Source organism: Sapajus apella, unplaced genomic scaffold (assembly GCF_009761245.1).
Source record: "Sapajus apella isolate SASKATOON/1434 unplaced genomic scaffold, GSC_monkey_1.0 scaffold3, whole genome shotgun sequence".
NCBI lineage: Eukaryota > Metazoa > Chordata > Mammalia > Primates > Cebidae > Sapajus > Sapajus apella.
In genome coordinates, this window is record NW_022436943.1 from 9,521,446 (window position 1) to 9,547,519 (window position 26,074).

Here is a 26,074-nt window from a genome sequence, read left to right on the forward strand (position 1 = left end):
GTCTAAAAAGTAATATGTCTGTAGCAACAAGGGAGTTCAAAAGATTGTTGTAGCAATTCTGGCTTTCTGGAGGACTCTATGACCAAAGCACAGGTGGACTGAAACTAAAACACATTGAACTATACAGAGGTAGGTGAGAGTTTTAGGTGTGCTTTGGGACAAGTTGCTTTATCTTTTCAGCTTTGAGGAACATATTTGCCAGAAAGGTGAGATTTTGGGTTCCATGCCCCTTTCCCACATTTTCTTTTTCTTACTTTCTCTGTCTGCTCTTTCTGTTTTCTTTTTTTTTTTTTTTTTTTTTTGAGACAGAGTGTTGTTCTGTTGCCCAGGCTGGAGTGCGGTGGTGGGATCTTCACTCACTACAATCCCCACTTCCTAGGTTCAAGTGATTCTCCTGTCTCAGCCTCCTAAGTAGCTGGGATTATAGGCATGTGCCACCATGCCTGGATAATTTTTGCATTTTTAGTAGAGATGGGGTTTTGCCATGTTGGCCAGGCTGGTTTCAAACTCCTGACCTGAGGTGATCTGCCTGCCTTGGCCTCCCAAAGTGCTGGGATTACAGGCATGAGCCATGGCGCCGGGCCCCTCTGCCATATTTTCTAAGGGGAAAGCTGTCTACTGTTCTTCCACACTGTCTCTTCAGTGGTCTACTTCCCTCCTTTTTCTCCTGATGTTTTCTCTTCTCTTCTGCACTTATCCTGCTTTGCCTTATTGAAAGGATCAATCTGATGAATCTTAATTAGGCTGAAATAAATTTTCCTCTGTTTAAGGGTTTTTCATTAGGGTCTCACCAGGATATCAAAAAGCACAATTTAAATACAATCAGGCAAGACTGTGGAAGCATCTTTAAAACCAAAGGCATTCTCTACTAACTTGGAAGTATTCCCAATATAATTCAGTTCTCCCAATGAACATTAAGCACATTCTTGGCTAGAATTGTCAAACCTTAATTTGTCAGTAATCACCAGCTTTCGAAAATGCATAGCCTTTCTTGAAATCATAGGAGCCCCAAGAGATCAACTCATACAATCATCTGTATTCTCTAAATGCTTTTCCCCTAGTAAAATCAACATTTTGTTTAGCTTGAAGCTTCATAGAGGTGTATTACAAGCATGTTAGGCATAGGCAGTGTCTGAATCTTTTATATAATGCTTTCAGCCTTCTGGATGTCTGTCAACAAACACTAGCTCCATGAAATAGGCCAATTTAGGATGTCTGAAAACATCATCACTAGGTCTCCCCACTCCTTGTCACCTATTCACGCATCCTGGCACTCTGATTTCCTCAAATCAAACCAATGGGATTTTCTTAGGTGCTTCTGAAACTCAGCAAGACATGTTTAACCCAAAAAACTGATTATGGGGCACGTGCCCTGGAAAATCTACTGGTAAAATGCAAAAGGGAATATCCTTAATATTGTAAGGAACGTAGTACAGTGTAGTGGAAAAGGACTTTTTTTGTTTTTAACAATAAATTATCCCTTTCATGTAAAGTGAAGTTTGGAATCATCAGTAAAATACATGGTATCATTTCATCACAGATTCTCTCAGTTTCTGTAAATATTCCTCTAAAAACATAATATATCAGAATTATCATTCTGATAATACAGACCCTACTAAGTAGGGAAATAAAAAATAGCATATTTTGGTTAGAAATAAATTTATTTGGTTAGAAATCTGAAAATGCTTACATTGAAAGTTCCATGAAAATTTCTATCAGGAAAGTAACCCTTTATTTATTGCATATGTACTTTGAAAATACATTCAGAGAAACAACTTAATTTCAGATTCATTTTGTTTTTCTTAATGAGTCATTCTGGTCTTAGAAGAACTTGTCAGGTTGAAAATCTTGGGTAGTTTTTGTTATATTACGCACTACCAACATTATAAAATATAATAGATGAAGACTTCACATACCTACTTTTCTAAAAAATGACATGAAGACCCATCACTGTGACTATGAAGTTCTTATTATATCAAAGGAAAGCCATTGTAGTAATGTCAGCTAATTCTCTGACCTCCAGTTCCTACCTAGCAGTGGTAAAGAATCAAAACAGGGAAGAAAGACAATGCTCACAAATGCACTCACACACATGTGCACACACACACACATGCACACACATGCATACACATACACACACAGAGTTCCCTGTGTCATATAGTATTTGCCTGTTGCCTGGAGATCAGAAACTAAACCTACTGGCTCTATTTTTTTCCTTACAGTTTTAGGATTTAAAATAATCCACCCTAAGCTGCAAATTGGAACACAGTGATTCAAAGTGCCAGACTCTTAATCCTTCAGGAGAAAAAAAAAGAAAAGGATTTCATCGCTGACACAGTCATACCTTATTAAGTGGTCAGTCCCCTTCCAAGAGTGTTCCTTCTGACTTTGCAACAGCCTCCCCATATGTGATTTTGGCCTTCTCCCCATTACAAGAACCTTCTCTCCATGTTCCTGTGTCTTTGCTATCTGAGACTACAACATCTAAGGAAATAACTGTTCACTTGTAAAAATCCCATGTAAGACTAGTCAAAAAGAAGAATTAAATTTGTAGAGGAACAGCAATGAAATCAGTCATCCGATGATATAAGGATGTAATTCATTTCTCATCAGTATGCATGCCTTTGCTTATATTTTTCTTTCCAATGGCATGCTGAGCATTTCTACTAACGTCTAGTTAGCATCCTTAATTTCTCATGTCTATCATAAAATCAAACTCATCCTTTCCCTTCACATCCAGACCCCCTTTCCAGATCTCTTACCTTGCTACTTGGCACCTGCATTCTTTTTTTTTGGAGATGGAGTCTCGCTTTGTTGCCCAAACTGGAGTGCAGTAGCACAATCTTGGCTCAAGGCAACCTCTGCCTCCCAGGTTCAAGAGATTCTCCTGCCTCAGCCTCCTGAGTAGCTGGGATTACAGGCATCTGCCACCATGCCCATATAAGTTTTTGTATTTTAGTAGAGATGAGGTTTCACTGGGTTGCCCAGGCCGGTCTTGAAATTCTGACCCTGTGATCCGCCCACCTCCCTGGGATTGCAGGCATGAGCCACCATGCCCAGACTACATTCTTACAAATACCCAGATAAGACCCAGATAAGATGGAAAGCTCGGAGCTATCCATGTCTCCGCCCTCTCCTTTGCTCTTCACTGTATAGTAAGTTGATTCTCTCTCTAAGACAAAGATCTTCTAAATCTATTTCATGTTCAAGTCCCACTGCCGTAATCTCAACTGTCATTTAGTGTACTCATGCAGAATAGTTTTATAAACTCAGTTTGGTCTTCTTCTCCTTGCTTGCTTGTACCCTCTTATCTTCCACATTGTTGTCACCACCTTTTGCCATTCTCTGTTCTGTAGCATTGAGTATATGCAAAGCATAAGCTTCTAGAAATTCAAGGCGTTCCATGACATCTATTACAAACATTGACTGAACATGTACTATGATGCCAGGCCATGTCCTTTTCATAAATTGATTCATTTAATATTTATAATAACCCCCTGAGAAGGGACAGTTTTTTTTATGTTACAGGTAGAGAGGTCACTGATAGAGGCCCTGAAAAGTGAGGACCCTTGCTTCTGGTCCCACTGTCGTAAATACAGGAACCTAAGCAAAACGTGCCAGGAACCATCAGGGAGAAACCATGTTCCAATTAGAGGGAACTGCATAGAAAACCCCAGGTGGGGACAGCATGGGAGCTTCAGAGCAATGAAAGGAAGACAGTTGGAGGAAATTGAGCTTAAGTAATGAGTGGCAAGAGGTGAGACGAGGGAAGAGGTTAAAAAAAGTTAAATCACAAAGTGCTTATGAGGCTTGTCAAGGAGTTGTCTAGAACATAACTGGCACCCAACAAATGTTTCTATGTATGCTTTGGTTCATAGCAGCTTATTCATATTAAACAAAAATTGGACAAGACCAAGTTGGAGAATTGATAAAGTGTATTACAGTTATATTATGGAATACTATTCAGTAACAAAAAGGAACAAACTCATGATATATGCAACAATATGGCTGAATCTTGAAACCATTATACTAAGTGGAAAAAAAGTCTTACAGAAAAGAATATATACTGTCTGATTCTTTTCACAGGAAGCTCTCAAATGGGCAAAATCTATGGTGGAAAAAAAAAAATCAGAAAAATGGTTGCTTGTCGAGGGTGAAGGGGAAGCATGAAATTCACCAGAAAGCAGGGTTGCCAGATGAATTTTGAATTTCAGATAAACAAAGAATTTTTTAGTGCAAATGTGTCTCAGGCAATATTTATGACATTATTATATAAAAAGGCATCCATCCATTGTTTGCTAACATTCATATTTACCAGGGCATCCTATATTTTTATTTGTAAATTCCAGCAACCTTACAGGGAAGGGACATGAGAACATCTTTGGGGGTGGTGGCAATGCTCCAAATCTTGATAAATGTTTGGGAAAGCATTTTCCAAAGTCTTATAAATTTGTGCATAAGAACATTCATGTAAAAAAGATAAAAAGTATTTAAGTCTAGTTAGTGATATGCACACTGAAATATTAGAAGGGAAATATACTGATGTTTTCAACTTCAAAATGCATAAAAAATAAGAGACTGATGACTGTATAGAGGAATAAACAGCTATTTAATAAGGCAAATATAGTAAAATGTTAATTATAGAACCTAGGTGATAGGCATATGGGTGTTCATTGCAAAGTTCTTCCAAGTTTTCTATATGTTTGAAAATTTTCATAATAAAACGTTAAAAGGAAAAATTCCTGCCCTACCCTCATGGAGTTTACACTATAGTGGAGGAAGACAGACAATAAATAAATAAGTAAATTGTAGAGTGAAATAGAAAGTGTTGAGGAATGAGAAACATAAGGGAAGGGCCTTTGTGCATGTTGAGGTGGGCATCATAATTTTAAATAGGGTGGCCAAAGAGGGACTTCCTAAAAGTTGTGGGGAAATGAGCCAGAAGATCTGAGGGAACAGTGAGGAAATAGGATGTGGAGAGTGAGACTGGCAGGATTCAAGCAGGGAAGAGCCTGGTCTGACATTTTAAAGGAATCCCTTTCTGGTCATTGTGCTAGGGACAGATAAAAGCTCTTTGAGGCTATGTCCATCCACTGCTAAGTTTGGATAACATGTTCCTTATAAGAAGTAGCAATGAATATTTGCTGGATGAGCAATTAGAAACATAAAATGAAAATCTTTCAATGAGATATGGATATTTTCTTCCTTGAGGTAGTACTTTCTTTTTCAAACTGCTACTTACTTGAATGAGGCATTTTAATTGGTCAGTTTTAAACATTTTAAATGCACTTTTTTGTCCTCTATTTGGAAAGACAAAATAATAAACCACAAGTAACCCCCAGTTTCTTCAGTCACACCAGAAAGCAAGCACAGGCTTTGGTTAAAATTAAAGTGACTGGAGGCTTTTTCTAATTTTACTAGGGGAGGGATGGCCATGATCCAGCTTCCCTACCTTCCAACACACTCACTTTCTTCCTCTCTCTCCAAATATGTATCAAATTACTTACAGGAATAAAAGCCAGTAACTTCCCATAAAGTGGTCCTTGCGAAGCTCCTGGCCCGTGCAGCCCGTGCAGCCCGTGCCTCAGGCTGTCTGCCTGCAACTCATGAGCCAAGCTTTATACCGACCAGCTTGCTCACCTTCCATCTGCAGTGATATTGATGAGCCCCACCTCACTTAAGGCCCAAACACCTGCCTTTGAATATGTCAGAACTCTCAGCTGCCCATGGATGGCCTGAATCAAAGAGATTCTAGATCTTTTGCCTTCCCCAAAAAGCAGCCTTGCTCTTCTAGTTTTTGTAGCTCATTTTCTCACTCACCAACACCCATGTTTACTATTGTTTTGCCATATTAACCATCTTCACTCACTCCAACGATGCATCTAGAAACAAGGCACCTGTCTCCCATTAGCTCAGCTGATTTCTCTAGCCCCTCACGGCACTGATTCCAATGAGACTAGGACCATTTAAAAGGCCCCTATTAAATTCTGGTGTGCCATGGCTGCTCTATGAGTCTCCAGATTCCTTTCGAACTTCAGGTCAGGAGCTTTCATGCAGTTTGGGGCCCCGTGGACTACAGAAGGCTCCCAAAGTACCAGCAGTGAATTTATAGCTTAAGCTGCCTAGGGACATTCTCAAGGCCACGAGGCGAAACAGTTGTTTAGCAAGAGCAAGTGACTTCCAGCCACTTATTTTCTAATAGCTGCAGTCAATAAAATAACCTAGCCAACAAGGAATATGCAGAAATATTTTATGAAAGAAATACCAATGAGAGTTTCAAATGTTATTCTGGAGATGTTAGAAACTTCCTCAAATGAAAAAATTAAATCCTTCATTAAAAACTTTCTTGGTATTCTCCATTAATAAATATGTTAAGAAAGAAAACAATGCTTTTTAACATAAAAGTCCTAAAATAGCTAACATACATAATGGCTTATTGCTTTGATTATAGAAAAATAATATCAATATTTTAGCTAGTTTTAGCAACTCTTTATCCACTGGATTCAACTACCCATTGTGAAAAGTTGTTAGAAATGTTGAATAATTAAATGAGAAAATCCATTTGGATTGCATTTACAAATAGTATACACAAACATAAAGAATCAGAGACCACACTTAAATTACTCTTAATAACTGAGGACATAAATATAATTCATTAATAATCCTAAAATAACATATATTCTTCTGTTTGAAGCTACTTCCCCATAACATAGATGTTAAGAATTTATAACAAACAGTAAAAGAGACTTCAGTTTCTCCAGCTTATTCTCTGTCTGAGGCAAATGTGAGTGAAAAGCAAAAATTCCAAAGAGCAACCACAGAAGAGACAATAAGAGGAGAAAAACTGAAGCTAGATAATTCACAAAAAGCTATTTCTCCAGTTGCTTTAACTTCATCAGAATAAAAAAGTTGGTTGTAATTGTTAGAAAATAGTTTGCAGTTTCAGATCCCAAAAAGAGAGTTTCAGATGGATTATACATGGACAAGATAACCACACTATCATACACAAACACATACATGCATAGGTGGAGTGACATTGACTAAGTTTCAAATTTAATTAGTCAGTGATTCAGAACAGGAGTTGACCCCAAGGGCAGAAGCAGACACATCCTTCCAGAGTCTGGTTACCATGGTGACACTTGATACATGACCATGAAACCTGTAACGCTAAATTTCTGGCCATCAGAGTCATGGATTTATTTTAGCATGCATTTAGCCTGGGCTTTTAGCTTTTCAAATATTCAACTGGTTCCTATTCATTATATCTGTAGGAGTCACTCATTCACTTGCTTCAGATTGATGATCAAATATTACCTTATCGGATTCAGGCCCTATATAAAAAGTACTCCCACAATTCTCTATTTTCTGGATCATCTTTTCTCACCAAAGTACTTATCATTATATTGTTAACCCATTGTTTATTTTTTATTTCCCTCAACACATGGTTTTGAGGGATATATAGAAGATTCAATTAAAGGGATGGGGTAAAAGACTGGACTTCAGGCATATAGTTCCAAGAGGCAGAAGCAGCCAATCTAGCCCAACCTTTCATGGAGTACCAGCCAGAGGAGGAGCAGCTGGACTGGGGGTAAGTCACTAATGACTTCTGAAAGGCCAGTTGCCATCGCATGGCAGGGCAGAAACCAGGTTGTGGCACCTTAGAATACGACAAGGATAGGAGTAGAAAGGAGATGTTAGGGAGCCAATATTTTCTTTTATGTCACCTGAGATAAATATATGGATAAAATTTTCTCTTCAAGACCAAGATGGCACATACATTGTAGCTGAGATCATAGGGTTAAAATGGTAAACAAAACACTTTTCTGGGAGGTGGCTTACTAGAAGCAGCATGGTTCAGAGAGCTCCCGTAAAAAAAAAAAAAAAAAAAAAAAAAAAAACCCATAAAAGGCATGTAAATTTTTCACTGGCAACGAAGGTATCTAGATTCTCTCATCAAAATTGACCAGAAGGCTGGCAGGACCCACGGAGAGAAGGAAGAGCAGTTTGTGCAGCAGCTCACCTGAGAGCCACACAGGGAAGGGGAGTCCCATCCCCCCAGAGAAGGGAGGCAGTGAGTGAGTGTGCTACTCAGCCAGGGAGACTGTGCTTTTTCCATAGAACTGTACAACTCACAGATTGGAAGATCCCACTCACAAACGCATGCCACAGGAACCTAGCTTCGCAACCCTGGAACGCGCAGATTCTTATAACCTCATAGCTGGAATCTGTTTAAGCCTAACAACTCCCAGGAGGAGGAGCAACCAGCACCTGCGGCCACCGCCTGCTGTCTAAGCCATGTGAGCTCCTTGGGGCAGGAGCAGCAGTCTGCGCTGGGACTCACAACTGCCTAACATGCTAAGCTCCCTAGGTGGGGAAGGGCGGCACCCATTTCTATAGCTCCAGCTTGTGCTTTTTTCCTTCTGGAGCCAGGGAGGCTGGATGGCTTGGTCCCAAGGCTTGTCCCCACAGTCCAACCCACTGGCTTTGGGGCTGTGGCAGTCTGTGGTCAGAATGTCTCTTCAGGTCTAACTCTGACGCATTTTTCCTCAGTGGGCAGGGCTTCCCTGCAGGATCTCCAATACCTCCAGCCAGAGGCTCGGGGCCAGAATTCAGATCTTCCTAGGCCTGAGCCCCTAGAGGGAGGGGTGGTTGCAGTCTCTAATGACCAGCAGACTTAGCCTCTCCTCCTGGCAGTTCTGAGGAATCTGGGCAACCTAAATGAGTGGGTTTCCCCCCAGCAAAACACACCCTCTCCACCAAGGGACAAAGTACTTTGTTAAATGGGTCCTGCTCCCTGTGCCACCAAACTGGGTGAGACCCTCCAACAGGAGTTGTCAGACATGCTATACAGGAACAATCCTACTGGCATCAGGGGTTGGTGACCCTCGAGGTCAGAGGTCCCAGAAGAAAGAGGAGGCACCCACCTTTGGTTCTCTCCAGCCTCCTTGAGTGACCTCTCCAGGCATGGGAGTGAATCAGATAAATAGGGCCTGAAGTTAACCCCCAGTCAAGGGCAGCAACCCTACAGAAGAGAGACTTGACTATTGAAAGAAAAACAAACAAGCAGAAAGTGACAACAGCAGCATTAACAACAACAATAAGTCCCCCACAAAAACCCCATCCAAGAGTCAGCAGCTTCAAAACTGAAACTAGACAAACTCACAAAGATGAGAATCAATGAAAAAAATGCTGAAAACTCAAAGGCCAGAGTGCCTCTTCTCCTCCAAATGATTGCAATGTCTCTCCATCAAGGGCACAGAACTGGACGGAGGATCAGATGGACGAATTGACAAAAGTAGGCTTCAGAAGATGGCTAATAAAAAACTACAATAAGCTACAGAAGCATGTTCTAACCCACTACAAAGAAGCTAAGAACCTTGATAAAAGGTTATAGGAATTACTAACTAGAATAGCCAGTTTAGAGAGGAACATAAACAACCTGATGGGGCTAAAAAACACAACACAAGAACTTCTTGAAGCATGCATAACTACCAACAGCCAAATCGACCAAGCAGAAGAAAGGATATCAGAGTTTGAAGACCACCTTACTAATATAACACACGCAGGCAAGAATAGAGAAAAAAGAAGAAAAAGGAATGAATAAAGCCTTCAAGAAATATGAGACTTCATAAAAACACCGAACCTATGATTGAGTACCGGAAGGAGACAGGGAGAATGGAAATAAGCTGGAAAACACACTTCAGAATATTATCCAGGAGAACTTCCCCAATCTAGCAACACAGGCCAACGTGTAAATTCAGGAAATACAGAGAATACCACTGAGATACTCCACAAGAAGATTAACCCCAAGACACATAATCATCAGATTCTCCAAGGTCGAAGGAAAAACTGTTAAGGGCAGCCAGAGAGAAAGACCAGGTCACCTTACAAAGGGAAGCCCATCAGTTCTTTAAAGCCAATGAGAATAATAAGGAGACAATGCACCAGAATCTCTGGAACACAGCTAAAGCAGTGTTAAGAGGGAAATTTATGGCACTAACTTCCCACATGAGAAAGCTAGAAAGATCTCAAATTGGCACCCTAACATCACAATTAAAAGGGCTAGAGAGGCAAAAACAAACTAATCCGAAAGCTAGCAGAAGACAAGAAATAACTAAGATCAGAGAAGAATTGAAAGAGATAGAAAGTCAATGAATCCAGGAGCTGATTTTTTGAAAAAAATTAAAAAGCAAATAGACCACTAGCTAGACTAATAAGGAGAGAGAAAAGAATCAAATATACACAATAAAAATATACACTGACTTCACAGAAATACAAACTATCATTAGAGAATATTATAAACACCTCTACACAAATAAAAGAAAATCTATAAGAAATGGATAAATTTCTGGATGTATACACCCTACCAAGACTAAACCAGAAAGAAGTTGAATCCCTGAGTAGACCAATAACAAGCTCTGAAATTAGAGCAGTAATTAAGAGCCTATCAACCAAAAAAAGTCCATGACCAAATGGATTCACAGCTGAATTCTACCAGAAATACAAAGAGGAGCTGGTACCATTCCTTCTGAAACGATTCCAAACAACTGAAAAGGAGGAAACCCTCCCTGATTTTATAAAGCCAGCATCATTTTGATACCAAAACCGGGAAGAGACACAACAAAAAAAGAAAACTTCAGCAATATCCCTGATGAACGCTGATGTGAAAATCATCAATAAAATACTGGCAAACTGAATCCAGCAGCACATCAAAAAACTTATCCACCAAGATCAAGTCAGCTTCATACCTGGGATGCAAGGCTGGTTCAACATATGCAAATCAATAAACATAATCCATCACATAAACAGAACCAATGGAGAAAAAAACCACATGATTATCTCGATAGATGCAGGAAAGGCCTTTGGTAAAAGTCAACATCCCTTCATGTTAAAAACTCTCAATAAACTAGATATTCATGAAACATATCTCAAAATAATAAGAGCTATTTATGACAAACCCACAGCAAATTATCATATTGAATAAGCAAGAGCTGGAAGCATTCCTTTTGAAAACTGGTACAAGACAAGGATGCCCTCTCTCACCCCTCTTATTCAACATAGTATTAGAAGTTCTGACCAGGGCAATCAAGGAAAAAGAAAGAAAAGAAAAGAAAGAGAGAGAAAGAAAGGGTATTCTAGGAAGAGAGGAAGTCAAGTTGTCTCTGTTGGCAGATGACATGATTTTATATTTAGAAAACCCCATCATCTCAGCCCAAAAACTTCTTGAACTGACAAGCAACTTCAAGAAAGTCTCAGGATACAAAACCAATGCACAAAAATCACAAGCATTCCTATACACCAATAATAGACAAGCAGAGAGCCAAATCATGAGTGAATTCCCATTCGCAATTGCTACAAAGAGAATAAAATAACCTAGGAATACAACTTACAAGGGACATGCAGGGCCTCTTCAAGGAGAACTACAAACCACTGTCCAAGGAAAAAAGAGAGGACACAAACAAATGGAAAAACACTCCATCCTCATGAACAGTAAGACTCAAAATCATGAAAATGGCCATACTACCCAAAGTAATTTATAGATTTGATGCTATTCCCATCAAACTACCATTGACATTTTTCACAGAATTAGAAAAACAATTTAATTTCATATGGAATCACAGAAGACCCTGTAAAGCTAAGACAATCCTAAGCAAAAAGAACAAAGCTACAGGCATCACACTACCTGACTTCAAACAATACCACAAGGCTACAGTTATCAAAACAGCATGGTACTGGTACTAAAACAGACATGTAGAACACTGGAGCAGAACAGAGGCCTCAGAAATAACACCATACATCTACAACCATCTGATCTTTGACAAACCTGACAAAAACAAGCAATGGGGTGAGATGTCTTATTTAGTAAGTGGTGCTGGGAAAACTGGGTAGCCATATGCAGAAAACTGAAACTGAACCCCTTCCTGACACCTTATACAAAAATTAACTCAAGATAAATTAAAAACTAAATGTAAAACCCCAAACCATAAAAACCTTAGAAAAAAGCCGACCCAGTATAATTCAGAACATAGGCATGGGCAAGGACTTCATAATTAAAACACCAAAAGCAAGTGCAACAAAAGCCAAAATTCACAAACAAGATCTAATTAAACTAAGGAGCTTCTGCATAGCAAAAGTAACTATTATCAGAGTAAACAGGCAACCTACAGAATGGGAAGTAATTTTTGCAATCTATCCAACTCACAAAGGGCTAATACCCAGAATTTACAAGGAACTTAAACAAATTTACAAGAAAAAGACCAATAATCCATCAGAAAGTGGGCAAAGGATATGAACAGACACTTAAAAGAAGGCATTTATGTGGCCAATAAACATATGAAGAAAAGCTCAACATCAGTGATCAACAGATAAATGTAAATCAAAACCTCAATGAGATACCATCTCACGCCACTTAGAATGGCAATTATTAAAAAGTCAGGAAATAATAGATGCTGGCCAGGCCCTGGAGAAGTCGGAATGCATTTACACTGTTAGTGAGAAAGTAAGTTAGTTCAACCACTGTGGAAGACAGTGTGGTGATTCCTCTTGGATCTAGAACCTGAAATACCATCTAACCCAGCAATTCCGTTACTGGATATATACCCAAACGAATATGAATCATTTTACTATAAAGACACATGCACAGGTATGTTTATTGCAGCACTATTTACAATAGCAAAGACATGGAACTAACCAAAATGCCCATCAGTGATAGACTGGATAAGGAAAATGTGGCACAAATACACTACGGAATACTATGCAGCCATAAAATGAATAAGACCACATCCTCTGCAGGGACATGGATGAAGCTGGAAACCATCATTCTCAGCAAACTAACACAGGAACAGAAAACCAAACACCACATGTTCTCACTCATAAGTGGGAGTTGAACATTGAGAACACATGGACACAGAGAGGGGAACATTACACACCAGGGCCTTTTGGGGATAGAGGATGAGGGGAGGGAACTTAGAGGATGGATCAATAGGTGCAGGAAACCATCATGGTACACATATACCTATGCAACAAACCTGCATGTTCTGCACATGTATCCTGGGTTTTTTTTGTTGTTGTTTTCAAGGAAATAAAGAAAAAAAAAAGTGAAAATACTTTTTCTACAGCTTAGGTTATAAGAAATTATTTTCCTAATCAAAATCAATTTACTGAGCAATTGTCCCTCAATAAGCATACATACTTTACCCCTAGTAATACATTTTTGATGAGCTCCTATGTCTTTCATTTGTACTTGGTTTTTCATTTTTGTCAAAAATGCATTCTTGTTTAATGGAGCCTTTAGAAAGTTACCTTGAGGCCCCATCTCTGTCTCAGTGGGGCCTGAACTTTGCTCTCTGGAGTTGAGGATCTCTTTGCTGTGCTCCATTGATTTTATTTCTCAGTTATGCCAGAGGCAATTCTTATGCGTAAAGAACCTGCACTAAACTCATAAAAGGCCTTGCTAGGAAGGTAACCTGATAATAACTACCAGGAAGATGAGATTCCACTCAGCTTTCCACCAGAAGAATCACAGGTAGTGACAAGAAGAAATAGATTTCTGGTGGGCTTTAAACATAAAATTATAATCACATTTCTTACTTTCTGAACATGCAGCAGCTTTTTCTGAGTCTATCCTGTGGTTCTCAAGCTTGAGCATGCAAAGAGGTCATGTGGAGGGTTTGTTAAAATAGCGATTGCTGGGCCACACTCTCAAAGTTTCTAATTCAGTGGTTCTGGGGTGGGGCCAGATAATTTTTATTTCTAACATGTTCTCAATTCATGCGGATGGTGCTGAATAGAACACACTTCCAAGAACTACTGGTCTGTGCAAAGTGTAACATATATTTTCATAACTTATTTTTCTACTTTTCTGTTGTCCTTCAAAGAAAATGAGCCAGATTATCATTTCAGCATTACTGCCTCGACAGTTTATCATGTAAAAAATTGTTTTAAAAAGAGAAAAAAAAATTAAAAACAGTCACAAAGTGATATTAGTAGTTACCAAACCTGACTTTTCAGGTTTCTTCTCATTTTTTGTGTGAAGGTCAATAGATATTAGTGCCTCAAATGAAATCACATAAATGTTATATGGTTATCTAGCACTAAACAGTGATTCCTCTACAATGGCAAAACATTCATAAAATAAATACTTTTCCCCATCAAAGTCTCTCAATACTCATCTAGAAAAAGAGGAGTGGTGGTCATAAAACAATAGGAACAAATAACTCACTTGCCATACAGATCTTATTTTTCCTTTTTTCATTTTTTTTTTTTAACCCCCCCCCCCCCCAAAAAAAAGCACAACTAGAATCTAAACAAGCTAAAGGCAGACTATAGTGATTCAATTGGGAACATTATAATAGAATTATTTTTCTTCCTTTATTTAATGCATTGTCAAAGGGAACAGACACAGCATGGTATCCTAAGTAGGGCATAATTTGACTGTGTATGCAGAGCTGACAGGGCAAGTCCAGTGAGGCTGTGAATGAGCACCTCACCTGTTCTACACCCGAGCAATTCCAAAGAGGTTAGGGTCACGCTGAGTAAAACATTTGTAAGAACAAACTAATGCTCGGACAGGCACCAGCTGCAGATTCTTGCTTATCTTCCAGGCCTAAAAATAAAGATTAAAAACAAAACTAAGGCAGTGTTCAATAAATATTTTTGATTAAAATAAATATTCGCTTTCTCAGAGGTTTCAGAATATTGATTTTTAAAGGACACACTATTCTATTTATGCTTGAGTTGCTCTTTTCTCGCACATAAAAACACAAACTTAACTATCTAAGAAAGTCATACTCAAATGCTAAACAAAACTCAAATGATGGAAGACTACTCGTGCTTTGATTCAAACATATCATTATGTAGTCTAACCATAAAGTGTTAGAAATGAAGGTGAAAAAAAATGATACAGCATCTACATGGACCTGATCTTTGTCCTTCAGGTGTATTAAATTGATCAATCAGCAAATATTTACTAAACTTCCTAATGAGCATCTTGGTTCTACCTGCCCAGCATGCAGTTCCCATGGAAATAAATCTTCCTAAAATTCTTTGTTTACTGTCTGCGCTATTCATTAAGATATTCACTGGCTGGGTCTTAGGCAAGTTCCCTAATACATGAATTAAATTTTTGTACTTCAAATATCTCTGATCTTACTTCACAGTGTATAAAATAAGCAATCAAAAACCCTGTTAGCCAATTTAGTTTACATATATTGACAATTTATGTTTGAAATAATGGTAACTTTGAAAGCTTAACATTTCTATGTTTTATGATCATCTTCTGAAATCAACACAGCTCTCAGTGAGAGAATCCAAAAGAGTCTCACAACTGGTAACTGGGAAATATTAGTTGATAATGCTACCTAGTTTTATCATGAAGCCATTTGGCCAACACCATCACAATTCACAATAAGAGACTGATTGCTGCTCTGTTCACTCTTCCACAAAAGAATTCAGAGATCCTATTGAAAGGTTCAAACAGGTAAGCACAGTTGTTAATCCACCCTTGAGAGAGTAACAGCTTTCTAACTCTAGTGATACATCAAGAGGGAGCCAAAGTCATAAGTCATATCCCCTCACATCCACCTCCAACAGTGGCTGTGAAGCACTTAGAGGATACACAGCACTATCCTAACTGTAAAATACTTTGGATGAAGGTGAAAAATGGTACAGAATATCTACAAACCTGACTTCTTTCCTACAAAGATGTTTAGTTCATCAATCAGGAAACAGGTACTGAACTCCTCAGTGGACATCTTGGTTTTTCCTATCTGGCATCCATTTCCCATTGTGTTGGCACAAAAGCCCTGTTTTTCCTTTGGGCAACTACCCCTCCTCCAATCTTAGTGCCTATGTTAGGGGAATGAGAGAGCAACTGTTCTCACTCCCTGGCTCATTATAGGACCATGTAACTCAGGCCAAGGCAATGACTCAATTGCTTCCCTTTGACAATGGTGATTATTAGTCTGGGGTAAGCATATAATGCAAGACAGTCCAAGGGAGCCAATGAGCATCGGCTCCGGGACTTTCTCTGCATCTATTGAGAGAAGGAAGCTCTCCCTTTACTCCCAAAAGGCACAATTTAGGCAGCTGCTACTGGAAAACAAAGCCAAAACAAAGAATGTAGAGCTAATAAATAATGGACAGATTTCTAATGATAAATTTGGAAATCTAATTTAGGTATGACAAAATCTTCAGTCAGACTCATCCCTGGACCGTCTTCATTGCTTAAGTTGGTATATGAGTTGGGTTTCTTTAACTTGCAACCAAGAGTCCTGACAAATTATAAGTAACCTAAAATCTGTACAACATTAGACAAAGTGTCAGGTCACAAAGATATACAGCAAACAATCCCTGCCTCTAAGAATCTTCTTAGCATCTAGTTGGAAAGACAATAATCACACACACACACACACACACACACACACACACACACACACAGACACACAAATAGAAACATATGGCTCAGCCCAAAGATAGGTTCTATATGAATGCAGAAAAAGGAGACACCATAGGCTGCATATTATGCAAGGTTTCATAATATAAAAAAAGGAGAACTGGGTTTTGAAGGTTGACCGGAATGTGTTTGCCTGGGAGAAGGCAAAAGGACATTTCTGGGACGGTGAACAAAAATTCAAGAATGTGCACATTGTATTGGGGAAACAATACAGTATAAACTATAAATAGATCATAAAATATTAAATCATGGGATATAAACAATAAATACATTAGTCCAGAAGTAAAAAGATTTCATAAGTATTTTTGAATAACAGACACAAATCTACTCTGTAAGATATAATATTGATTCCCTAACTAGATTATAATGATTAAGTGATGAAATCGTGGTTGGAGAACAAATGACAAAAAAAAGAAGCTAAATGTGGTCTTTCCTTTTCCACATATTAGACAACCATCTCACCCAACCAGTCCATCCTGCCTATTTCTGCAACATATCTCAGCTAGACTTAAATAATTATTGAAAATAAACCATGCTACATACATTTTCCTCAGTTCCCGTTTAAGAAACCCAAACAATTAATAGAGCCAGGAACCAAGAGGAAGAAGTTAGAGAAAGAAACAAATGTAAACCAAGGAAACAAGTGGGACATCTGATTTGCTTTGTCCAGTTTCTTCATGAGGTGAAGAAAGTATTAAAGGCATTTTTTATTTCCAGTGTGGTTTTAGCCATTTCCCTTGTGTCATTAAGATATTGCATGGGCAGAGTTTAGGTTGGCTCTTGTTGCAAGCAGGAATGCAAAGTGTCTGTGTCCCTCTTTCCCCTTCTTGAGTGAAACATTGTTTAGTTAATTAGAATAAAATGAATATTTTGGTGAGATTTTTAAGAGTCTATTTAACAAAAGGCCCATTGTTAGTTTTATAGTGAACATGAAGCTTTGAGGGTGATTATTCTCTAACTTAATAATTTCTATTTCTTATACAATATTTTTCAGGACTCTGAATTGTTTTCTGGAAATTTAACGGAGAAAAACAACTCAGCAGAATTCCTTGGTAATACACTTTTCCATCTAGATTCATCATCTCTAGTAATGTTTGCATGACAATGAAATTCTTATACCACCTTAACACTTGCTGCCCTTTTAAATTTGTATTTCTATTCGTGGCATTATTGCAACTGTTTCTATTGGTACTTCCAAATGAGCATGTTACAAAGGAATAAAGACACCTCCTCTTCTAGAGGACCTCTTTTCACAAATCTCAATTAACAAAACCTCATGATTCTGACAAAGACAAATACTGCTTTTGTCATTGTTTATACAAAGAAATCAGAACACTCAATGTAATATTCTTTCTGTCAAGCCAAGGACAGTGAATAGGAAAAGGAGTTGGTCTAAGATTAGATATGCTTTTATTTTGAAAAAATATCATTTTAGCAAAAAGCTTTAAAAAGTAAAATACTATAATACAGTTTACTTTTTCACTCATTAATATTTGCATTATTTTCTAAAGCAAACGCATGATTATATTCTCTCCATATTTAAAAAAAAGTTTTCCACTTTAAATTCAAATATTACTCTTTGCTAAGTTTTATGTTTGTTGAATGGTAGGATTAAGAATTTTTTAAAAATCATTCGACATATATCTTAGTAGCAATCACTGCCATATTTTAAACTTTGAGAGATTAAAAATTATTGAAATATATATTTATATGGCACAGTAAAACATCTGGATAAGATTTCAATATTATATGAAGCAAAAGGAATAGAAAAAGAACAATAAGTGGTGTCCTGTTTTCTCAGGAAAAAGGTATCTTGGTAGGCAAAATCATGTTCCCCCAAGATGTCCACATCCCAATTCCTAAAACCATGAATATGCATATCACCTCACATAGCAAAACGGACACTGCAGGTCGGGTAATGTTAAGGACCTTGAGATAGAGAAGTTATGCTGGACTACACAGTGGGCCCCATGTAATCACAAGATTTGTTAAAGTGGAAGAGGGAAACAGAAGAGAAGGTCCAAGTGAGGTGATGTGAGAAGGCCTAGGTCTGCCAATACTGATTTTGAAGGTGGAAGAAAGCAACCATGAGCCAAGGAATATGGGGGGCCTCTAGAAACTGTCAAGGGCCAGAAAATGGTTTTCCCCAAGAGCCTCCAGGTGAAACCCAGCCTTCAAAAGGTTGATTTTAGCCCAGTAAGGCCCATGTTAAATTTCTGATCTACCTGACTTTAAAAACAAACAAACAAACAAAAAAAAAAAACATTTCTGCTGAGTCCCCAAGTTTGGGCGAATTTGTTAACAATTTCAATGGAAAACGAATTTTGGTAACATGTTCCAAATTAGCAGGACTTGAAAAGCATAACAATGGCAGCCCTTCCTGCTTATGGAATCAAGGCAGCTTCATGCTGGAAGAGACTGGTCTAATCCTTTCATTGTAAATGAGGAAATTAGTCCTGATATAGTGAGAAGGTAGCTGACTTACCTTAGACCTCATAGTTCAAGGTAGAGACAAGATTAGAATCCAAGTTTACTAAATTATAGATTAGTGTTAGTCATTGTATGATTTCCGGGCTCTTTCATTAATGAAGATTTCTATTATAGTTTAATAACCACAACAGAATGGTTTGGAAGAATGAACAGTTGTTGGAAAGTGCACATGTTTTCAAATAACATACTAAAGAGGTATATTTCTTTTCGATGCCAATCTGTCCCCACCTGAGGGTTAAATATATTCACTTGAATTATCCAGGCATCACTTGAAACTCAACATGTCTAAGATAAAACTTGGGGTCTTGCCTCTCAGACCAGCTCCTCTTTCTTTCTGCTTCATACCCCTCAGAGGTTTCCCATGCTCAATCAAATTTATATGGTCCTTCCTTGCCTTTCTACCACCAGATCTTGTACCCACAGTAGGCAACCACTCTATCTGGCCTCTTACCTTCAGCTTTTCTTGTCTTCAAACTTCAATTAAGCCAGCACACTATTGCCAAGTGACTCTTTCTAAAACATACTTTATTTTTATTTTATTTTTTTATATCACCAGCTTTTCCCCACATGTTCTGTAGGGTTCTGTTTCCAAACAAGATCAAATTCAAACTCCTTATTTAGTCTTATCCTTTGACAGGTTAATGGGATGTGACCTCAATTTTTTAACAATGTCTCCTTCAACCACTCCCATCCACGAACCAACCTAACTGATTCACTGCCCTATGAACATGATTTATTCTCCTCCCTGCCATTCTCTTCTCCTAAAATTTCCTCTTTGCTTCCTTCTCCATGTATCTGAATTCCACCTATTTCAAGGCTATAAACAAGTCCCAGCATCTTTCTGGGCACTTCCCAGACCACACAACCTGCAGTGATCTTATCTTCCACTTTGAATCCTAAAGCAATTGATCTCTATCATTCATTTAACATCAAGATTTTATTGCTAATGCCTTTTACATCTTTAGCATCTAAACTCAGATTTTAAACCATTCGGGACATTTTAAACCCTACGTACTTGAATTGTACTTAGCACTCAGTTCCCTGCTTTAAAAAGCAGGCTCTCAAAAATTTATGGAGTAACTAATTTATCACTGTCATGCCACAGTGATAAATGACATCAGCACTGCTCTGAAGTTAACCACTCCATTTAGGAAGGGTAGCCATACATTGGGATTTGCCAAGGACAGTTCTGGTTTCCTGTTGTTTTTCCAGCTATTAATAAAATCCACTTTTACTCTCAAAAGCATCTTGGCTTAGATGATGTATTACATGGTCATTCCACCTTTAGGGCAATTTGGACTGTGATAAGGACAGAAACCAGAAAGAAAATCTCACTCATGTTCCAGCCAGCCATCCAGCTAAGCAGCATTCTCTCCCCTACACAGTGGTCCTGCTCTCCCACAGTACCCTCTGCATAATCAATATCCTCTGAATTTCACAAGGAATGTTCAACGTTTTGATATATACAGCTTCAGAAAAATAACTAACGCTGAATACAATTTAAGATTATTTTAGAAGAAAAAAGGTATAGATGCAGAATACAACTGGTACTCTATCCAGCAGTTTAAGAACAAAAGGGAGAGTTCTCCAAAAGGGTAAGAGGTCTCAAGGAGTTCTCATAGGAGTAAAAGTAATCAAGACACAGTGTATGAGCTCATTTATACTATAATTGTTTTGCCATTTTTGGAATAAAACAATAAGAAATATATATACATTTTAATTTGTCTATACAATAAATACTTATGACTTTCATGACTGTTTAGAATTAGAAATGTGATGCTTTCTGCTCCTCTTAGTACCTAATGTACATCAAATTGACTAACCATGGCATAGTTTTGAGACCCACATTCATTTTCACAGTTGACTGGTTGAAATGATCAGTTTCATAAATGGATGTCAGTGGCATCTTAACAGTAATAACTTTTTACTGCAAAGTAAGATTTTACTTTATAAGTAATGTGTAAAATTATTAAATGTAATCATGTTTCATTACTGGCAGCTTGTCATAAAAAAGGAATTAAAGTTACAAATTTTCATAAAGTAGATGAACGTTTTCGCTCATTTATAGGGAGAACTACTCAGTCTAATCTCTTTTGAGGGTAGTTTTAATTACATTACATCATTCAATACAGGGTTGAGGGTTCATGTTCCAAACTGTTCCCTCCCTAAACTATTCAACTTTAAGGGAATCTGGGGAAATGTTAAGTTCAACTAACGAAACTATAAGAAATGAAAACTATCAGATGCATATCGTGGGCACAGGATTACTCAAGTGTTTGGAAAAAACTTTATGAGACTATTTAGGTTACATCTAAGTCATCGTTCAAATACGGTCCAAGTTAGTAGTAACTAAAAAGGATAATTTTTTTGTTGCTATTTCAAAGATTCATATCATTAGTTGCTAATATTGAAATATCAACTACATTGAAATTATTGATCATTTTGTAATTTCTAAAGACTAACTCAACTTTGATGGCAGAACTATACCATTTAGAAAAAGACAAAAGCATCTGTATGAATTATGATCAAGGTTGATATTTGAGACTGAGTAAAATTGTTTGACTATTTTCCAATCCTCATCTCATTATTTCATAAGGCAAGCATGACATAATTTTACATTCACCTGAATAGAAGCAATTACAATTTAATATTTGGTTGTTCTTTGTTTTATGTTGAGAATAAAGACCCATTTATCATTCAGTGTCTCCCTCCTTCGAGTGTAAACCCCATTAAGAAGCAGAACACTGTGTAAAGCACAACAGGGGCAACCAGACGTTGACATTATCAAATGTGTTCACCCTTCCTGATAAAGTATTTGCTATAAAGGTCAGCAGTCTCTAAGTTTAGTTTCTGAAGAGATGATTAACAAATTAAAAAAATTTTAATGGAAAGAGAGGCTTCACGGCAAACTATTTTTTTTTGTACAATTGCTGTCTATTTAACACAAAACTCTAGAGATATATGAAAGCAATTGTTTACCAGTGTGGTTAATCTGATTGTCATCCCCAAGTATTCTGTGCATGTTTTCACTCTGTTTCAACCCTGGAAACAAGGAACTTACAAAAGTCCTTTAAAAAAGCTTCTAATTGCTAACACCTAGTAATATATATTCACATCAATTTTTAACTATTTTAAGCATCCTTAATTTAGAATGACTAGCAAATCATATACACTTATTCTAATCCCATTGTCATACACTTTTTCATGATCATATACTTACTAAATATTATTAATTTAGCTTTTTAAATAATTTTAATAAAGCTAGAATCAATGGTCTTTTCAATGCAATTTTCCTTTAAAAATTTTTTCTTGTTACAATTTTCTGACACTCCCATGCCTTTTGCCTATCAGTGTATCTATACAGATAAGTCTACATTTTGAGTTATTTTCCCTTAGTGCTTTGTATGCCATTGTTTTTTCTGGCATCTATTACTGTCAATGAGAAATGTGATGTCAATTCATTGCTGCTTCTATGTAGATTATCTAAACTTTCTTAACATTTCCTCTTTAGGTCTTAATGGTTCAACTTTGGTGGTATACAGTTTTACCAAAAGATGTCTATGTATGGATTTGTTCTTGTGTATTCTGCTTGGCACTCAATGTGCTTTTAAAATCTGAAATTGGCTTTTTTCAGTATTTGAACATTTTCTGCCGTTAGCTAGGACACTTAAAGCGTGTAGATCCTAGTGAATGGGTTTTTCTTTTAACCATCATGTTTTTGATCCAGGCTGTATTCTTATGCCATTATGTTGCTTTTTAAATAATGCCTTCAGACATATTTAATTCATAAAAATGTATTCTTCTCTTTTAATTTTTAAAGTGAAATTATGTAGATATCAAATCTCCCTCCCATTTTCCTACTCTTGTTTCTAAGCTTGTTGTTTCTTCAGTGACGATTGATGTTAACCTGTGTGCGCGTGTGTGTGTTTAAATCCTCTAAGAAAGCTCTATCTATCTGACCTGAATGGCCAGTGATTCCATTTTCTACTCTGCAAGTCAACAGAAGAAAAGTTTCATCTCTCTTTCACATGACAGTGTTTCAAATACATGAAGGTAGCTATTGGAAGTAGCTGTATCATTATCAATCAATAAATTTATTTGCACTTTCTCATGATTCAAATAAAAATGTGCGTGTTCTATTGTCGCAAAAAGAGAAGGTGGTCTCAGGAGGTGTCAGGTAAGCTAAAGTCCTAATTCTATTATTTGATGGATTTGAAACTTGTGAAGAAACCACTTAACTTTGCTTAGTCTTAGTTATCTCAACTGTGAATAGAGACAATGGAAACCGAGTCACAAAGTTAACATGAGAAGCAGGGACTCCTATTACTCAAATGTAACCTCCTGAGGAAAGTTACCTATAAGCTTCCACCAATGTTGTTGTTTGTTCTGTCTGTGACTCCATAGCTTGTGTATATAATGCTTTAAGATAATGCTTCTAACATTACATTTTAATAGTCTGTGATCCTCTCAATGACATGAACCACATCTTATTCATATTTGGATCCACAGAGCTTAGCATAGGGCCTTGCATATGGTAAAAACTCAATAAAGATGTTGAAAGAAAAAAATATGTAAAAAGCCTTTTGTAAGTAGAAAAGCACTACCATTACCCATTTTCTAGTTGTTTAAAACTTTTCATATCTCCCCTTCTTGATATATTCATTCCCTTAAGATTATGGATTAGATAAAGCTCGTCACATAGTAACAAATTCTAATAAAAATTCTATTAATTTTTTAAAGTAGCAGTACCTAATCACAGCATTAATTCTTCCTGAACTGGTGTACAACCCAGACTAATTTTACATTTCCTCCTTACTAGCGCCTTCCACAGTCTAAGATCATGCACATATCTTCCCATTTTCAAAATCTTTCTGTAAGCCTTCCTGACCCTCCAAAGAGTAGTCTATAAGCACTCCTACCTTTACCACTACATTTCTTAGAGATTAGTCAAGACTTGCTGTCTTCACTTCCGTGTTCTTATCAGGCTTTTTGTTGTTGTTGTTGAGATATAGTTTCGCTCTTGTTGCCCAGGCTGCAATGCAAGCGCAATGGCATGATCTCGGCTCACTGCAACTTCCGTCTCCTGGGTTCAAGTGATTCTCCTGCCTTCTCAGCCTCCGGAGTAGCTGGGATTATAGGTGCCCGCCACCACGCCTGGCTAATATTTTTGTATTTTTAGTAGAGGCAAGGTTTCAACATGTTGGCCAGGCTGGTCTCCAACTCCTGACCTCAGGTGATCTGCCTGCTTCGGCCTCCAAAAGTGCTGGGATTACAGGCAGGAACCACCATGCCTGGCCCTATCAGGGTTCTTATCAGTGCAACCTGCTTCCAACCCTGCCACTTAATGACACAAAGGACACCACCTTCCTCTTCCGATTTTTCAGTGCTGTTTCTTCTCCTCAGCCCTGGATATGTCAACATGGCATCTTTAGTCAGCTCATTCTTGAGCCCATATTAGAGTAAGAGAGCAGCTAAAATTTTCTTATGCCCAGAGAATAGCGCAGAAGTGGTTGAAACGTCAGCACAAGAAAACACAGGGTATATGGAAGGAGAAGCATGACCAATGGGAAGTAAATCGCTCATCAGAAACTATCATGGAGCTTTGGTCTAGCTAGGAAGATCATAAACCCAGAGGATGGCCACATGAAACGCATTGCCCACACTGGCACAATGTATGGCTCCTACTCCTAATACCATAAGTTAGATAGTATAGGGAGAAAGGAGGGGAAAGAAATTCTCAGTGATCGAGATGAAATCTGAAATGACTTACAAAATCCTAAAATTACCACATAAGTCTTGAATTAACTAGGTAAATTTTCCAGTAGAATGGGGGCCCACATAAAAGCTAAGTTCAGCAGAAGAAAAAGCAAGGAAGCCCTGTTTATTGTGCATCTGTGTTTTATAGCTGAAGAATCTGTGCCACTCTCCCTGCTTTGCCTTCTGTCCCTGATTGTTTCTTTTCATTCTCCTTTGCTAACTCCTGCTTTTTCCCCCTTTTAATGATATTGTCCTCCAAGGTTCTGCCCTTCTGGTCTTCTCATCCTACTGGGTAGGTCTCCTTGCGCAATCTTTATTCCCAAGGCTTCAAGTGTCACACTTATAAAAATAATCTTTAAATCCACGCCACCAGGTCTAACCTCTCTTTGTCAAGCAAAAATGTCATCTTGCTACTCCACTGCTTCAACAACTGTAAGTAGCTATTATGGGCTAAACTGTTTCCCCCAAAATCCATGTGTCTTAAGCCCCAGTATCTCTGAATGTGATTGTATTTGGAGATAGGGTATTTAAAGTGGTACTTAGGTTAAAATGAAGTCAAGTAAAGTGAGCTCTAATCCAATATGACTGACATCCTTATGAGAAGAGGAAATTTGGACACAGACACGTACCAAAGGAAGACCATGTGAAGACACAGGAAAGAGGCAGCCATACAGAAACCAAAAAAAAGAGGCTGGAGGAAAAGCCAACCCCTTCCGGCACCTTGCTGTCAAACATCTAGCCTCTAGAACTGTTAACAAATCAATTTCTGTTGCATAAGTCACCCAGTCTGTGATACTTTGTTTTGCAGCCCTAGAAACTTATAGAGTAGCTTTTGAAATTAAGCTCAAACTTCACACAAAAGAACCACTGTTACCTCACACTGCTGTTCTCTCCACCTCATCTTGCATACCTCACCTTCCGTGAGTTCCCTGTACTCATTGTGCAATTTATATTTGCACAATATTACCTCTGCAGAAGCAATTGCTTAGCTTGAAATGCCTATCCACTAGTTCTTTACATATTCTAAATGCCTCCCTAGCCTTCAAAGCACATTTCTAAGAAACACGTCTTAGAATAATTTAACATTTATTATGGATTCTCCAAACAGAATCACTGTGGTAGGCACCAGGGTTAAACCAGGGAATATCCCACTTTCTGGTGATGCCTTCTTCTCATAGCATCCGGTGCAACCTCACATCTACTTATCACAAGAATGCAATCATTCTTTCTTGTTTGAAAGCCTTGGTTTACAACACACACACACACACACACACATACACACACACTCACAAACTATACTTATTAAGCACTATTTATTTGCCACCTTTGTTGAGCATTCACTGTGCTAAGCACTGTTTATGCATTACCTCATGA

The 26,074-nt window shown here is 37.9% G+C and overlaps 2 protein-coding genes across 6 annotated transcripts in view; both read right to left on the reverse strand.

The window, feature by feature from the left end:
* SLC26A7 (solute carrier family 26 member 7) overlaps window positions 1–26,074 on the reverse strand; it is a 193,189-nt gene that overhangs the window by 160,877 nt on the left and 6,238 nt on the right. The window contains exon 1 of one of the 2 annotated variants that reach the window (XM_032249457.1): window positions 14,490–14,592. The exons of the other annotated variant lie outside the window; for it this stretch is intronic. The gene's annotated coding sequence lies outside the window, so the exon portion shown is untranslated. Of the gene's footprint in view, window positions 1–14,489; window positions 14,593–26,074 lie in introns of those variants that run through there. 2 annotated transcript variants of the gene reach the window in all.
* The window catches only part of LRRC69 (leucine rich repeat containing 69), a 128,245-nt gene that overhangs the window by 16,138 nt on the left and 86,033 nt on the right, over window positions 1–26,074 (reverse strand). For 2 of the 4 annotated variants that reach the window (XM_032249488.1, XM_032249478.1), the window contains exon 10: window positions 14,221–14,605. In XM_032249488.1, coding sequence (XP_032105379.1) covers window positions 14,495–14,605 — 111 coding nt within the window. In that variant the 3' untranslated portion in view covers window positions 14,221–14,494. Of the gene's footprint in view, window positions 1–13,078; window positions 14,606–26,074 lie in introns of those variants that run through there. The other 2 variants (XM_032249470.1, XM_032249461.1) reach the window with 2 other exon arrangements.